This window comes from Pteropus medius, unplaced genomic scaffold (assembly GCF_902729225.1).
Source record: "Pteropus medius unplaced genomic scaffold, Ma_sr-lr_union100, whole genome shotgun sequence".
NCBI classification, from domain to species: domain Eukaryota; kingdom Metazoa; phylum Chordata; class Mammalia; order Chiroptera; family Pteropodidae; genus Pteropus; species Pteropus medius.
In genome coordinates, this window is record NW_024355205.1 from 3,808,282 (window position 1) to 3,826,393 (window position 18,112).

At 37.0% G+C, this 18,112-nt stretch overlaps 1 protein-coding gene across 1 annotated transcript; it reads left to right on the forward strand.

Moving 5' to 3' along the window:
* The first annotated feature begins 15,590 nt into the window (after window positions 1-15,590).
* LOC120598568 (dapper homolog 3-like) lies at window positions 15,591-17,562 on the forward strand. Its single transcript, XM_039857439.1, has 2 exons — window positions 15,591-15,729; window positions 15,828-17,562. The coding sequence occupies exons 1-2, from the start codon at window positions 15,632-15,634 to the stop codon at window positions 16,513-16,515; spliced, it is 786 nt and encodes a 261-aa protein (XP_039713373.1). The 5' UTR covers window positions 15,591-15,631; the 3' UTR covers window positions 16,516-17,562.
* Window positions 17,563-18,112: the final 550 nt, after the last annotated feature.

Here is an 18,112-nt window from a genome sequence, read left to right on the forward strand (position 1 = left end):
CATAGTGTACTAAATATTTTAAGCCTACTATTAAGACCTACTGCTCAGATAAAGATTCTTTTCAAAAATATCACTGCTCATTGACAATGCACCTGGTCACCCAAGAGCTCTAATGGAGATGTAAAACAAGACTGATGTTGTTTTGCCTGCTAACACAACATCCATTCTGCAGCCCATGGATCAAGGAGTAATTTCAACTTTCAAGTACTAGTATTTAAGAAATACATTTCATAAGGTTATAGCTGCCATAAACAGTGATTCCTCTGATGATCTGGGCAAAGTAAATTGAAAACCTCTGGAAAGGATTCACCATTCTAGATCTCATTAAGAACATTTGTAATTCATAAAAAGACATCAAAATATAAGCATTAACAGGAGTTTGGAAGAAGTTGATTCCAACTCCCATGGGTGACTTTAAGGGGTTCAGGACTTCAGTGGAGAAATAACTACAGATGTGATAGAAATAGCAAGAGACCTAAATGAGTAGAGGAACCTAAAGATATGACTGAATTGCTGCCATCTCATGATAAAATTTTAATGGATTAAGAGTTTCTTTTTATAGATGAGCAAAGAAAGTGTTTTCTTGAGATTGAAACCTCTCCTGGTGAAGATGCTATGAAGACTGTTGAAATGACAACAAAGAATTTATAATACCACATAAACTTAGTTGATAAAGCACTGGCAGAGTTTGAGAGGATTGACTTCAATTATGAATGAAGTTCTGCTGTGGGTAAAATGCTATCAAACAGTATCGCATGCTACAGAGAAATCGTTCACCAAAGGAAGAGTCAACTGATGCAGAAAACTTCATTATTATCTTAAACTGCTACAGCCACTCCAACCTTCAACAACCACTACTAGCCTGATCAGTCAGCAGCCATCAACATCATGACATTATGACTCACTGAAAGTTCCGATGGTGGTTACCATTTCTTAGCAATAAAGTATTTTTTTAATTAAGGTATGCATTGCTTTTTTTAGACAATGCTATTGCACACATTATAGACTACAGTATAGTGTAAACAAAGCTTTTATATGCACTGGGAAACCAAAAAATCCATGTGACTTATTTTAATGTGATATTCACTTTACTGCAGTGGTCTGCAACTGAACCGACAATATCTCTGATGTATGCCTGTAAATGGACTCATAAAACATAGTCTTTTGTGTCTGGTTTCTTTCATTTGACATTTATCTTCAAGGTTCTTCATCCATGCTGTTGCATGTCATTTTTTTTATTATTGAATAATATTCCATTATATGGATAAAACACATTTTGTTTAACCATTCACCAATTAATAGACATTTGGCTAGTTTTTATTTTTTGGCTATTATAAAAAACAAAGTTTCCACTTTTTGGCTCCAATGACCCTTTGTGTAGAAGTTTTCACATGGATATGTTTTCATTTCTTTTGGGTATATGTTTATGAGCATAATCAATGGACCATATGGTAACTTTATGCTTAAGCCCACCAGCAAAGTTTGAGATTCCAATTTCTCTACATCTTCAAGACTTTTTATTATCCACCTTTTTTATTATAGTAATCCTAGCAGGTGTAAAGTGCATATCATTGTAGCTTTTATTTGCATTTCCCTAATGACCAAAGATTTGAACATCTTTTCATGTGTTTATTGGCCATTTGTATATCTTCTTTGGAGAAATGTCTATTCAATTAGTTGCTCATTTTTAAATTAGGTTGTTTTCTTTTATTATTGAGTTGTCTGAGTTTTTTATATATTCTTGATATTAGACCCTTATCATATGTATGATTTGCAAATATTTTCTGCCATTCTGTGAGTAGTCTTTTCACTGTCTTAATAATGTCCTTCGAAGTACAAACGTTTTTAATTATGATAATGCCTAATTTATCATTTTTTCTTTGATAAAATCCAACTTATCTATTTTCCTTTAGTTGCTTATGCTTTTGGTGTCATATCTAGGGAATCACTGATTAATCCAAGGTCATGAATATGTATTCTTATAAGAGTTTTAGCTCTTATATTTAGGTCTTTGATCCACTGTAATTAATTTTGGTGTGAGAGGTCCAAATTCATTCTTTTGCATGTGGATATCAAGTTGTACCAGAACCATCTGTTGAAAAGACTGTTCTCCACCCCTCTCTATTAAACTGTCTTGGCGTCTTCGTCAAAAATCAAATGACCATAAATGTTACAGTTTATTTCTGGACTCTCAATTCTGTTCTATTGATCTATATGCCTATCCTTATGCTCATGTCATACCATCTTGATTATAGTAGCTTAGTATTACGTTTTGAAATTGAGACTATAAACCCATCCACTTTGTTCAAGATTCTTTTGACTATTCTGAGTCTGTTGCATTTCCATATAATTTTAGAATTATCTTGTCAATTTCTGCAAAAAAGACAGCAAGAATTTTGATAAGAATTACATTGAATCTGTAGATCAATGTGGGGACCTACACTGTTTTGTTGGTTTTTGTTTGTTTTTTAATACATCTCTATACTTAACCAAATTTTTCCACAATGGATATATATAGTTTTGATAATCAGGAAAATCTGGAGAAAAAAACAAGTCAGAAACTGATAAGTAAATCATGAATGCTCTGTAGACTTATGTGCTTTAAATAGCCCAATGCCATTAAATGGCTTAAATTAATAAGGTCTGTTGATTTCAACAGATACTAAGAGAAACCCTTAACTCTAAGGTTAGTTTTGAGAACTATAAAACTTGTTAGCAAGTTAAAAAGAATTACAACCTACAAGTTAAAAAGAACTCGTTTGTCTAAGGTGCTGAGCTAAATAGAGATTATGGAAGTGAGAGGGTGGGGGTAGTGGAGGTGGGGGTGAGGGTTAGGGTTATGCGTAGTGACACTATTTCCCACAAAAAATCGTGAGGTAGAGAATTCCCCTAGTACAGATATGGAGTTCATTTTCTGGGCAGCCAAAAAGAGCAAATACCCACCACTGTGTTTGATTTTTACAATGAATACTGTAATGATAGGGCGGGAATGCAATGTTAAGAGATAAATTGTAGTGTTGATAAGAACTGCAGTAGTATTCACTACATTGAGGGAAATTCAAGGAGTTGACCTCCAAGTAAAATGACTAAGTTCTTACACAGTTGTAATTTTGGGGACAGAGATAGGAGAAGGATTTCCATATCACAGTACTCAGGATCAGTAAGATCTGATGCTTCTACAACACACTGTTTACCAAAGATTGTTAATAGTCTGGAGGCAGGGGGAGAAAAAAGGATGATACTAAAAATTCCAGGCAGTGTGAATGGAAAAACCGCACACTACATATTTATTTTGGGGGAAAAAGAAAACCACTATTAAAACCCCCTTGGGTATACACCAGGAAAAGCAAGATCCAGCAAAAACTAAGAGAAGTACTATAGTGCCAGATAAAACTGCTAATAAGATACTCACTGGCTATGTTAACTAGACTTGAAAATACAATGGCTAACTTTGGGACAGGTAACTGTAAGGAAGTGCTTTGCAGATATTTAATGGCCAAATTGTAATTCAGTTTAACTAAACTGTCCCTTCACATACTTCTGGTATGTCACACTCCTTGTAACTAATAGGGCTCTGACTTATTCATCGACAGTATTTTACTTATACTGATCTTATGATAAATACAAATAGTCATATACATAGTCCATATCCTGTTATTTTAATAAAGCAACTTTTAGTTCAAGAACCAGAAACCCTGACTTAGCTTAACCAAAAATGAAAAAATTGTTATTAGCTTACAGGAGTATCTCACAGAGCACATGGAAAGCACTCCCACTAGGGACTAGAACTAGAAGGCTCTTGTGAACTGATGTCGTTCTCTCAGCATTATCTATTTCTCTCTGCAAGCTTGCTTCACTTTTTTCTAGGCTTCTCTTGCATGTAGCTGCTTTTTTGCAGCTTTATATGACTTCTCAGTTTATATCCTCAAAAAACAGCCTAGAATCTCTGCCCCAACTTGGGTCCAGTGTGAGCCCCAAGACCAATGTGAATTACCTGGGTCAGGTATTGTAAACATGGCTGTAAGGCCTACCCCTGAGAGTTCAAGAGTGATTTAAGAGATTGAAGGGGGCTGGATAGGATGGCCTGGAGAAAGAAGTCCAGTAAAGATGTCTCCTCTACTTTTATTAGACAACAGGCTCCTGGAAGATGGTCTCCACTAAAAGAATCACCTGAAATACATCAATGAGCTAGGCAGGTAATTCTTTTGTTAGATAAAGTCTAACCAAAATCTTTGATTTTCTTGGGATCTGCCTCAATTCCTTTAAAATTTCAAGACAATGTAACCTTGATGAATGTCCACAATGCAAGAGGTCCTCAACTTCTTAAGCAGAGGAACTACAAGGGGTGAGGATAAAGGGATCAGATGAGGCTGAGAGTCATGTCTCCATTTTAGGGAAAAGGACACATGTAAATGTAAAAAAAGTTCAAAAGCAGTTAATATCCAATGGAAAGAACCCAGTTAAAGATATGTGATTACCACACTGCAGTCATTCACAAGAATTGCTCAACCTGGATACTCATCACGTTCTGCTAGGGAGCTTTTAGAAACTAGATTCCCAACAATTCATCCCAGATACTACAAATCCATCACCAGGGACCATGCTTACTCATGTTTTTTAAGCTCCCTAGATGATTCTGATCCACATACAGGTTTAGAAAAGAGAAATGGAGTAAAGAAGAAACATGAGTGCTGTTGTAGATCAATTATGGATTGTATGAGGAAAAGGAAGAAAGGATTATTAGCAATGGAGCATCAGTGGGAAGGAGATGCAACAGTTAACCAGATCACCTGAGAAGATCCCACTTGAGAAAAGGCAGCAAAAGCCACTTTAGTATTTAGTAATTGGACAAAGCATGTAAGGAAGAGCTATAAAGAAACTGCCCAGGCACTGATGACGAGTGGGGCGTTGCTAAGGAAGGACAATGGATGTGCGATGAATGATGCAATGGATGGTCAGAAGTTGGTCATAAAGAATTACATCTTTGCTCCAAGTAGAATTGTATCGTCTGTCTATTAACAGAATAGTTTAATATAACATTCATGTATGCAAAGTGCATTCTCTTGTGTAGTATGTTAAGAGAAAACAAGTGGTAAGTTACATGATATAAAGCATCACACTTTATGTACATGATACTGGTTGTAAGAGAGCATCAAATAGGAGAGACGAATATGCATCATCATGTGTGTTGGGAGGGGGAGAGTCACCACAGACACAAGGGATAAAATCAACAGTTCAGATTTACAACTCTCACCATAAGAATAGACTAACCTAATTTGGACTCTGGACTTTACTGAGTAACTTCTCTCAGGTGTGTATATGTATCTTTGGGAGAGAGCAGGATAGTATAACCACTAAAACCCAAGCTACCTTTTACTGAAAGAGACTCACCCATTGTATCCTGCATGCTTACAGCAGACAGGACCTTTTATGGAAGTATAGCTCATAAAATTCCTCCCACACAAACTTGATATGCAGACACCAGAAATTCCTCACCTACCCCTATTCTATGGGGCATTTGTCTTATATTTTGTTCTGGGATTTAGTAAGAAAAAAACGGGGAGGAGGAAGGGAGAATAAAGGAGCAATGGGGGAGAAAGAACTATCCACAATTATATGTACTTATAATCAGAAGTTAAAACTAGTATTGCAGTTTTTCATAGTTTAAATGGCAAGTCTGTATTGTGCTTCAGTCTCACACTGGTAAGTACTATACATCAAAAAAACTGGCTGGCAACAAAGGGTGTGTGTTCTGGGATAAGCAAAGGAGTACTCACTTGTGTGTACCAATAACTAAGTGTTAGTTCAAAAAATGAATTTCACAAAACACACTGTACATTGTTTTTCTATGCAGGATGAATGTACTGGCAGCAGAAAGGCAGTGATGAGTTTGAGTGATGAACCACCACCATCAACACACCACAAACTCAGAGAATAGTTGTAATTAAAGAGTTCTCAGGTCACAAAGTACTCTTACATTCAACATCTCATTGAACCTTCCAATAACCTCTGAATTAATCATTACCATTTTCTAGATAAGAAAATAAAGTTTCAACAAGAAGGCCACTGAGTGAAAACAGAGCAATGAATTTAAAAATTGTATCATATTTCTCAGATTTTCATGGTGAAAGTAATGATAAAACACAAAACACTAATTAGGAAATGAGAATTTCATTTCACCACCCAAGATTTTTAGGTCAAAAGCCTAGATGCAGTATAACCACAAATTCTTATCTTTGTGGAATCATTCCAATGGAGTTGCATGATCCAACCATCATGCTGGTATCTAAGTGGTTAACTGACTCAATACCAATCTCAATTTGTATAAAGCTCTTTTCTTTTCCATTTTTAATCCTATTACCTTATTTCATTTTACTCTGAAGGCAGCTAAGGCTTATTTCCAAGATAATATGTAGGCTAAGTAAAAATAGAGCCATGATCCTTCAGCTGCTACCACAATGCTTCCTCTACTGCATACCCCTTTCATAATGACACACTAGGCAGAACCTGAAGACATTCTGAATCAACACAATGTTGAACCATAATACCTCCACATCCAAAACTTTTATCCATTAACTGTAAGACATTTTAAAAGTTGCCTTTTAAAACCTATCTTCTTTATATATTCTTCTCTCTTTGGTGGTCACAACAGTTCCATGGATCCAAATACTACTTCTATTACAAATCATGACCAAATTTTTCATCTATACTTTCTACCTTTTTTGAACTGCCAGAATCTCCAGGCGGTTGGCTTGAAGTGTAAAAAATATATATACCCAACAGCTCCTTCTTCTCATTTTGCATTTGTGTAATGGGTACTGTATCTTCTCCCCATCACTTTGGTGGGAAAGAGTTTCTTTTCAGCACATTAATCTGCCCCTACTTTACCTCAATGCTAAAGATTCTACGTTAATAAGACCTCTCCCATCTGTTTCCTTCTCTACGTTCTCAGTGCCATTCTCTACCCTAGATCAAATTCTTATTATTTGTCGACTAGATTATCACTATAATCTCTTATATCTCAAAAGCATGTTCGAACAAAACTGCTTGGTCATGAATCCTAACTCAATAAAGATGGGAGCTAACTTGGGCAAGTCAGCCCCTAGCTGTTTCAGTTTCCTCTTCTATAATCTGGAGATAATAGTATCCACTGTCAAAGAGTCAATGTGGTAATAAAAAAAATTAATACACATAACATGCTAAAAAATGCCTTGCACATAATAAACACTCATCAAAAGTTAGCCATTGATACTCTCTTCTAGGTTCCAGTCTCTTCCTTACCAGGGCAAAATCCACAGACTTGAGGCTACTACTGTTCCTGAAAATTTTAAACATCACTGATACATAATTTTTATATCTTTCTACTATATTACCTCTCCAGTACAGTGCTCTTGTGGTTGATTGCTTTAGCACTTCATGCTCACTTCCATTACCCCTTCATCGTATTAACTATGTCTATCATTTCCCCAAGAAATAAGTTTCTTAAAGAAGGGAAAAGTATGATTTTCTAATATTTCCCACTGTGTCCTCTGTCTTGGAATAATACCTGGCACAGATTAGATACTCAAAACAAATCGATCAACCTCCATTATACACTCATACACACTCACACATACACTCACACACACACAAAACCCACTAACCATGAAGTTAAGGGTTTCAATGACTTTCACCAATTACCCATTTCAGAGCTCCGAAGATACCTAGTGAAAAATATAATAGCTGATAATTGGACAGAACTGCTGGGTGCCCTTTCACAAAGATAATGAACAACCTTATCAACCACACTCACTTGACATATACAGAATATTCCACTCAATAATAGCAGAATAATCATTCTTTTTAAGTATATATGGAACAATCACCAAGACAGACTATTAATTCATCATCAATTTATTGGTCTCTCAAATTTCATTATACAACATATAATAAAATTTTTCTGACAATAAAAAAATTAAACTAGAAATTGATAACAAAATTATATATGGGGAAAATCAAATATTTGAAATTTAAACAACATACTTCTAAATAACTCTTGGTTCAAAAGAGAAATCACAAGTAAAACTAGAAAATATTTTGAACTGAATAATTTGTTTTAATCAAAAGCAATACCTGGAAAGAAATTTATATCACTAAGTGCTGATTTTTTTTAAAAAAGTCTAGACTCAATAATTCAAGCTTCCATCATAAGAAACTAGAAGAAGTACTAATTAAACTCAAAATAAGTAGAAGAAAACAAGGATAACAAAAATCAATGAAATAGAATATGACAAATAATGAAGGGGGGATCAATGAAACCAAAGCTGATTCTCTGATAAGATCAATAAAAGTTAAAAACCTCTAGCCAAACTGATCATGAAAAAGACAGAAAGGGCACAAGTAACAATATTAGAAATGAGAGAAGACATCAGCACAGATCCTACAGATATTAAAAGGAGAGAATATTATAACTTTATCCCTGTAAACTGAATAGCTCATATTAAATAGACATAGTGCTTAAAAGATACAAACTATAGAAGCACTTTCAAGAAGAAACAGTTAACTAGAATAGCCCAATATCTACTTAAAAAATTGAATTTGTAGTTAAAATCCTTCCCCAAAAGAAAAGTCCTGGCCCAGATTAATTCTACCAAACATTTAAAAAAGCATACAAACTGTAATAGACATCTTAGTATCTTACAGTGGCTCAAGTCTTCGGGTAACCCTTGTGTGACCTGTCCCCTTGAGTGTGGGCAGAACCTGTGACCTGCTTCCAACCAATACAGGTAATGGGATAGTAATTCCCTTTATTGGGTTATGTTATATGGTAAAGGTAAAGGGATTTTGCAGATGTAATATAAAAGGTCTCTATCAGTTGATATTAAGTTACTCGAAAGGGAAATTATCTTAAGTGGGCCTTACTCAATTAAGTGAAAGACTTTAAAAGAAAGACTGGCACCTTCCCTGGTATCAGAGATATTCTCCTGCTGATTTAAAGAAGCAAGTGACCAAGAGACCCACAGTCACAAGGAACCGAATTCTGCCAACCACCACATGAGCCAGGCCAACACACTGACTACAGATTTGTGAGATGGGGAGCAGTGGATCCAGCTAAGCTATACCTAGACTCCTGATCCACAGAAACTGTGAGCTAATAATTACGTGTTGTTTTAAAGTGCTCAGTTTGTGTAATTTGTTATGCAGCAATAGAAAACTAATATACCAATTCTTCCAAAAAAAATAAAAGAGAAAGGAACATTTCCCAATTCATTTGATGAGGTCTGCATGACCCTTATGACAAAACCAAAGTCATTTAAGAAAACTACAAATATTCCTCATGAATGTAAATAGAAAAACCTCAAAAATTTAGTAAATTGAATCCTGCAATATATAAAAATAATAATACATCGTGAACAAAGGGGTTTATCTGAGGAATGTAGATTTGCTTTAACATTCAAAATCGATATAATTCACTAGAAGACAAAGAAAAACCATATGATTATCTCAATAGGTACAGAAAAAAGGCATCTGAAAAAAATACAACATCTATTTCTAATTTTAAAAAAAACTCAGCAAAGTAGTAATAGAAAGGAACTTTTCTTCTTCAACTAATAAAGAATATCTACAAAAAACCTACAGCTAACATACTTATTGGTGAAAGACTACAAGTTTCTCTCTAAAAGATCAGGGAGAAAGGTCTGTTTCCACCCCTTTCGACACTATACTGGAGGTACGATGAGGCAAAAACTAAAAGACACACACATTGGAAAGCATAGGTAAAACAATGAACCTCTAGGTAGAAAATCCTATGGAATTTACAAAAAATAAAGGAATCCCCCTCCCCTAAATCTTACAAAGAATTGTTAATTTGACAAGGTAACAGGATATAAAGGCAATATGGAAATAAATGAATGAATGAGTGAATGAATGAATGAGTTTAGCAGCTTTACTGAATATGTCAATACACAAAAATCATTTCTCTGTATAATTAGCAGCAAACATTACAAGAATACCCTTTACGATAGCATCAAAAATATGAAACCTTTAAATTAAATTAGACAAAATCAGTGCAAGAACTATATTACACATTGAAATATACAAAATGTTGCTAAGAGAAATTGAAGTCCTAAAATAAATGTCAATTCTCTTCAACTATACATTCAATAGATCAGTTTTAACAAGCTGATTCTAAAGCTTATAAGAAAATGCAAAGGATCTAAAATAGCCAAAACCGTGAAAAGAATAACACTGCATAACCTACACAGTTGACGTAAGAATAGACATATATAGATCAATGAAACAGAAGAGTCCCCAGAAATAAATCCATACATACAGAGTCAATTGATTTTCAACAACTGCCTTTTCAATAAATGATGCTAAAACAGCTGGATATCCTTATGTAAGGAAAAAGAATCCCAATCCTTAACTCAAACTCAATCTTAACATCCATCAATAAGTAAACAAATTGTGGTATATCCATACGATGGAATGTTATCCAGCAATAAAAAAATGAATCACTTATACACACAATAACATAGATGGATTTCAAAAGCATTATGCTAAGTGAAAGAAGTCAAACACAAAAAGCACTTTGTAAGATTCCACTTGTAATAAATTCTAGAAAAGGCAAAATTATGGTTATAGAAAGCAGTTCAGTTGTTGCCAGGGGCTTGAGGACTGACTACAAAAGGGCATGAGGGAACTTTCTGAAGTGATGAAAATGTTCTGTATCCTGATTGTGGTGGTGGTCACACAACTGTGTAAAATTTTCTAAAGAACATCAAATTAGTCTTCAGATTTCTGTTCACAGATTTTACCTTATTCTACCATTATTTTGAAATGTGTATTATCCTAAGTAAAACTAAAGGTAGTTTAAATTTTCTAAAACCAAATTTAATCTTTGAAGATTCATTTTTCACACATCAATTAATTCCTATTTATTCACCTGTACCTAAATGTGAGATAGATAAGCAGAAATACACTACATCCTCAGTATTCCCGGATTCCATTACTTGCAAAGTCACCTACTGGCATAAATTCTGCAGGTGATGCATGTAAAGTACCACAATCTGGATGCCTCCTGCCCCCATCAATGTTCCTCATCCTAGCCAATTCTTCAAGAGTTGATAATCAATTCATTTATTCATTCATTCAAATATTCATAGAGCACCTACCATGTTCCAAATACCATCCTCACTGCAACATCTGTGCCCAATGATAACAAAGAAATATAGGAAAAAATAAAGCAGAGCAAGGGGAAAGGGGCAAGTATGAAGGAAGCTTGAATCTGAGGTTAGGGAGGCCTCAAGGACAACTAGAATGACGAAGCTGCCATTTACTGAGATGGTAAAGGCTGCAAGAAAACCAAGATCAAGAAAGTGGTTTTAGATACGCACTAAATTGGAAATGCTTGTTATACTCACCATTAAAGAGTTTTTATAACCCAATCTTCAGCCCATCCTACCTTGGAGGTCAGGGGGTGGAGCTGAAACTTCCCATCCTCTAATGATATGTTTGGTATTTTTAGTGACCAGCTGCTATCCTGAAACAATCTAGGGGCCCCACCCTGAGCTGCCTCATTAACATAAACTCAGGTGTGGTCAAAAGGGCCTGCTATGAATTACAAAAGATGCTATCACTCAGGAAATTCCAAGGTTTTGGGGAGCTTTGTGCCAAAAAGACGAAACATTTTTAATATTCTCATAGAGATGAACTCAGTACTTGCCCTCTGCTCTCAGATACATGGGCAAAGAAAAAGTTTGTTTAGTACAGCAGAGGGAATATAGTCAATAATATTGTAATGACTACGTATGGTGCTGGGTGGGTACTAAACTTATCGGGGGACCATGTCAGAAGTTATACATGTCTAACTACGATGCTGTATACCTGAAACTAATATATATTTTTTTTAAATTAAGTTTATTGTGGTAACATTGCTTAATACAATCATATAATTTTCAGGTAAACATTATTATTTGACATCTGTATATTCTATTGTGTGTTCACCACCCAAAGTCCAGTTTCCTTCAGCTTGAAACTAATATATTATTGAATGTCAACTGTAACTGAAAAAAATTTTTTAATTAAATAAAAGCATAAACTACATTTTGAAAAATTTTTTAAAAGCTTGTTTCTATTTGGATAGTGATAACAGGGAATGAATGTACAAACCTAAGTTGATTCATTTCACGTAAAAGTACAGTGTATCCCCATTAGTAGACCTTTTCTTGGACTCTTGCAATTTATTGTTGAAAGTAATGACTATGTTGTATTCTTTTCCAGAATTTGTTATTCCGTGGTAGAACCAGATTTTAGTTCTCTTCGTGTTTCAGAACCATGCTTCCAAGAGATGCTCAAATATTTGGGAGATGAATGGGTGTATGTCATATGGCCCAAAGACTGGGAATGAATGAGGAAGGTAAAATAATGCCTAAGGTTTGTGAAAACATGAGTCGTTTTAGGGAAAGATTCTATGAAAACATTGCCCCTGTGAAAATTGCATTCAGAAACTCAGATTTTACTAGTTTCCTTGTGTCTCCCCTACTGGAGTGAAAGGTCCTCAAGAGCAGGGATTATGCTTTATTAATTTGTGGACACTCTTCACCACCACCACAGTATCTGAACATAAGAGTTCATTTAGTACTGTATTAATATAAAGGTTATCCATTCTGAAACAATGCTGGTTTGTACCACAATTAAGACTTATGTGTAATGGGAATATAATAATCTATATTGGGACTCTTTCTTCATTCCTTCTTAGAATACATGAAGGCCTATTATACATCAGGCACTACTCTAGGATCCAGAGACAGAGCAATGAATAAGCCAAACAAGGTCCCCATGCCTTCATGGAGCTTAAACTAAACTCTCACTGGGGAAACAGACACATAAAATAGCTTATTTCAGAGAATGCTAAGTGCTTTGAAAACTAAGATTAAATGAGTGACTGGACAGACTACCGTAGGTGGTCAGGGTCCTTCTGAGACAACAACTGATGTGAGACCTGAATGGAGAGAAACCAGCCATGTGAAGAGCAAAAGGAAGAATGAGGAGTGTACAAGGTCTGCCTGTTGGTAGAAAGTTGAGACTAGTGAGGAGAATGGAGAGATGTATGGAGAATGAGGTGGCTACATCACAGATCCTTGTAGGGCACAGTAAGAAATCTGGGTTATATTTAGAGGGAAATGGGAAGCCATTGGAGGATAAACTTTAAACAAGGAGTGACGTTTTTAAAAGAGTGGAACTGCTCTAACAAAGCAAAAGAAACAAAAAACTGGATGGTAGGAGAGAGGGATACCAGCTGGAGCCAAAACTCAGTTAAGACCACGGAAAAGATTGGGACTTGGGATGAGAAGATGAGAAGGGATATAAGAAAAAACAAAATAAGATGGGTTCAAAGTCTATTTACAGACTGTCACTCAGGCAGCCAAGTTTACAACAGCCAATAGGGAAATGAGAGGATTCCTCTCTAGAGAGATGGAATACCCACAGAGAACGGAACCTCTAGATACTAACAATTAGGGATTCCCCTGGAGAAGAAGCCCTATCACCCTGCAATGATGAGCCCAGAGCTGACACTGAGAATTTATCATCATCTCTTACTACCTCACCCTTAAATATAAAGAGAATAGATCATTAGACATTTGCAGAAAACCTCCAATCATAAAAAGAATCCAAAGCAATCAAACAAAAATAAAATATATGTAAGAAATAAAGGCAATGCAGAGAAAAAAAACTTATTAAAAATAAAAACAGGAGGTCCAACATCCAACCAACAGAAGTTTTGAAGAATGAAGAAAATGGAGGGGAGAAAATTATCAAAGATCTAATAAAAAATTTCCCCAGATATGTGGAAAATCTCAATCAAAAGGGCCCAGAAAAAAAAAAAATGAAAGAGAAACATACCAAGGCATACCATTATGACATTTCAGAATATCAGTAATTTAAAAAAAAAAAAAAATCCTGAAAGAATCTAGAAAGAGAAACCAAGTCACTTATAAGGACCAGAAAATAGAAGACATTAAATTTCTCAAAATTAGACCTAGGAAGCTAGAAATCAATGGAGTAATAATTTTAAAATTCAGATGAAAATATCTGCAACCTGCAATCTATTCAAATTATCAATCAAGTATAAAGGTAGAAAAATAAAATAAAATAAAAATTTCAGGCAGGCACTAGCTCAAAAAATTATTTTCCATGCATTCTTAGAAAGCCACTAAAATATATGCTTGAACAAAACAAGACTGTGAAATGAGAAAGATGGTCACATGAGATCTGGAAAACAGTTTCCAGCAGAGAAAAGGAAAGAGTAGGCTGAGAATGAAAATTTCAAGAAAAATGGAGAAACCATACAAGAAAGAAAACATAGTCATATTACACTATTTGATCAGCAGGAACTATTTACACTGTCAAAATATAAATCTTAACTATCAAGTTAACCAAAATTGCCATTAGTAATGGCATGCAGGAAAAGAAATGGGGACTATATCATGGTTAGTAAATAATGTCAAAAATTGCAAAATCAAGAAATAGCTCTGAATAAATTACTAAAAATATGGAAATAAACAACTAAGGAAAATAGTGATACTGAGGATTAAAGGGAACTTCTTTTTTTATAACTCTTTTAGTACTACTGGCTTTGAAACTTTATTTCTTTTGTTAAAAATATTTGAGAAAACATTTTCTGAATAAAAAAGTCTGACTAGTATGTGAAAAGTAGATTAGAAAGAAAAGAGGGAACAGAAAAACACTAGTTAGAAAAATGAGGCAAGCCCAAAACAGAGGATGGTGGTGGTGTTAGACATAAAGAAGAAAACATATTCTAGATTTTTTAAAGAAATAAAATTGGACTTTCAGATGGAGTTGATATTTCTAAGGGGAGATGGATGAGAAGCAAAGGGCAAAACAAAGTATGATACCCAAGACCTTGGCTACTGGTAACATGTGAGATGGGAAGGGTGGGGTGAGGGAGAACAGGTGGTACATTTAGTACATCATATAATGAATACACCCTATACTACATAGAGCCTATAGTATTTATTTTGAATTCTGACCAATAATTTCATCAACCTGAACTCATACTTCAATACTGCAATTATGAAAAAAGAAACTCACTGACATCTGGTTCTAAATACTTCCCAAATTTTCACAATTACTCAGCCACTCTAAGAGACTTGTGGTTATCAGTTACTGTGTATAAAGAAATCAAAAAGATCTAAAATTGTGCTAATATTACCTTAAGAAAGTTTTATGTCCCCTCATTCCAAGAAGGTAAAACTCACAGCAAACATAACAGCACCATTATTATAGAACTAAGAGTTGGGTTACCTGACCCTGGAAGTTTAATGTAGCCAGTGTTTTTAAGTTCTGCCTAGTCTCAACATTTCTGTTTGGAATTTAGTTTAAGCCTGAACTCTAAGTAAACAATTTCACTTGTGCTCAAATCCAACTCTAACCCTATCTTTTCGTAAATGACAGTAACGAAACCTCTCATTATCATTGGGGTCAGAATCTGTTAAAAACTTAAAGGAGTAACCAATCACTTCACCTTCGGATACAGGCCAAGGTTAAAATCTGGGCAGAGTGTGGTAAGAATGGCAATCAAGGGCAGACGCGGCCGGTGAAGCAATATCTGGTTTAAGCCCGAGTCAAGATGCCCAGTCTTGGATCCTGTTCCTTCCCTCTTCAGGATGCCAGAGGGCCTGTCATAGGTCTGAGTTCACTCCTGAGAGGTCAGTGGACAGGTAAGAGGTAAGATGATTTAAGACACTTGTCCACGCCTTAATATTTTTTAACCAGACAAAACCAGCAAGTCAGCAACACGAGTCGAGCTGGCGTTTGTACCGCAGCGTGCAATTCCCCACGGTAGATGCCCCACTCACCGCACACCATCAGCAGCAGGACGATCAGCAGCGTGGCCACGAACACCAGCAGGGTCAACCCGACGTTGTGCCACATCTTGGAGGTTGGGGGCGGCCGGCTCAGAGCGATGCGGCGGTGGGCGCGGGCGGGAGGGCAGGCGGCGCGTCCCGGGTTTCAGCGGCGGGCGCCGGGCGCGGCGGGGCGCCGGGGCGGCATGGGCGACGGTCGCCCCCTCGGCAGCGCCCCCAGGGGGCGGGGCGGCGCGAGGCAGGCGCCGTGGCCGACTCCGCGGACCGACCCTCCTTCTTACCCCAGCCGACGGAGCGAGGGCGGAGGCGGGCCGCGAGGCTCCCCTATCCCCTCATCGCTCCGGGGAGCCGGGGACACGGCGCCCGGAGACCACGGCAGCGGCCGGATACGCTTCCATGGCGGACACCACGCGCCTGTGGACAGGAAAGAGGGCGAGCACAGGGACGCGCGGCGACCACACGGCCTTCGTCGCTGCCCGCCCGAGTACTATTCTGCCCTCACGGACTGCAGGTAACGTCTCCTGGAAGCCGCTGCAGCTGCTTCTCAGTCCTAGGCCCCCACCCCCTGCAGCAGCTCATCACCGACAGCCTCCACCGCCTGCCCGGCCCCCCGCGGCGCGGGGGCAGCTGGGAGATGGAGTCCTGAGTCTGGTGGAGGTTTGAGGGGGTCGCCCCACAAGGACTACAACTCCCAGAATGCACCACCTGTTCTGTTGCTTTGCTTCGCCCTCCCTCTCGCCCCCTCTGCCTTTGGTTTTCCTCAAGTCACAACCTCTATCTACCCACTGCGGGTTTTGTGTTCTCTGGAACCCGCGCGGGTGGCTGTGCCAAGCGCCAAAGGGATTTCAGCCATTTACTCCACAAACAAAGCTTTTTGTTTAAAACCATGACTGACGAACCACGAATAGGAAAGGGGTGGCAGCTCCCTGAAAAACTGGTTACAAGTGAACCTAGCCAAATAGTTGTAGGCGAAGGTTGTATACTTTGTACTTTTGAGGAAGTATCCACATCCCTGCCAAAGAAACCAGCCAGAGGCACGTAATCTCCCTTTCCACCCTGTAACAGATGTTGTTCTATGTTTTCATAGGTAATGTATTTCAAAAATGGTCCATGGGGGACTTAAAGACATCTGCTTTGCCTTTAATTCACCTAAATTATCAATTTAATCCTCTGCTTCTTTGAGACCAAGCAACAAATGACCCACAACTGAAGATTTTGCTGCACTGGCTTGAACAAACCAGTGTGAAACAAGACACTTTAATAATCTCAAGTACTCTATCTTTACCTGAAATTAAAACTCCTCAATTCCTCCAGATTACATACATTCATTAGAGAGATAAGCCCAAAAGGAGAGAGAATAAATGTGTAGATAGCCCATTTTTAGGAGGAACCAGATATAGCCTTCATTTTTTTTTGTGCCTCTGTTGCTCCCTACCTTTCCATTCTACAAATCCCTTTACCCTGTACTCTCCCCCAAAACAGGCAAACCAAATCTATGCAGCAATCCCTTGATTTAATAAATATATCCTGGCCATACCCAGCTGCCTTACTCTGGGTGTACTCCCTAAGCAGCAGTATTATGAACAAATATGTACTACATGTGAAAATATTAAGTATAATAACTTTGCAGTAGATTTAATATAAAGGTCCTATGGAGAATGAACCCAGTGCAATTAAGATGTATTTACAAAAACTCGATGCTTTTTTCATAGATGGTTCAATTCTATTTCATAAATGAAGCAAATTTTATTAAAATATAATTGAATCGTTGCAAAGAACACAATAACTGGAAGGATTTATTTTAAATGTTTTTATCTCTCTCATTTACATATATTGAATACCTAATAGATGCCAAGCACTGTTCTACATACCAGGGATACAGCAGTGAATAAGACAAGCAAACGTGTTTATGCTCAAAATGCTTATTTATAGTTGGAAGATACAGACAATAGCGTAAATAGGGAAATCTCAAGAACTACTAATTTTTATAATGAAAACAAGCAGGGCAGTGTGATAAAGATAGGGTTGGTATTTTAGATCAGCGGATCAGGGAAGGTCTACTTGAGAAAGAGACATTTAATCTGAGATCTAAATGACAAGATAGATCCATCCATGGAAGGACCTAGAGGAAGAGTGATGAAAGTAGCTAGTGCAAAAGTCATGAAGAGCAAAGAAAACTTAGCCATTCCTCTAAGCCTTGGTAATATTTCTCAACTCTGGATGTACATTCTGAATCACCCAGA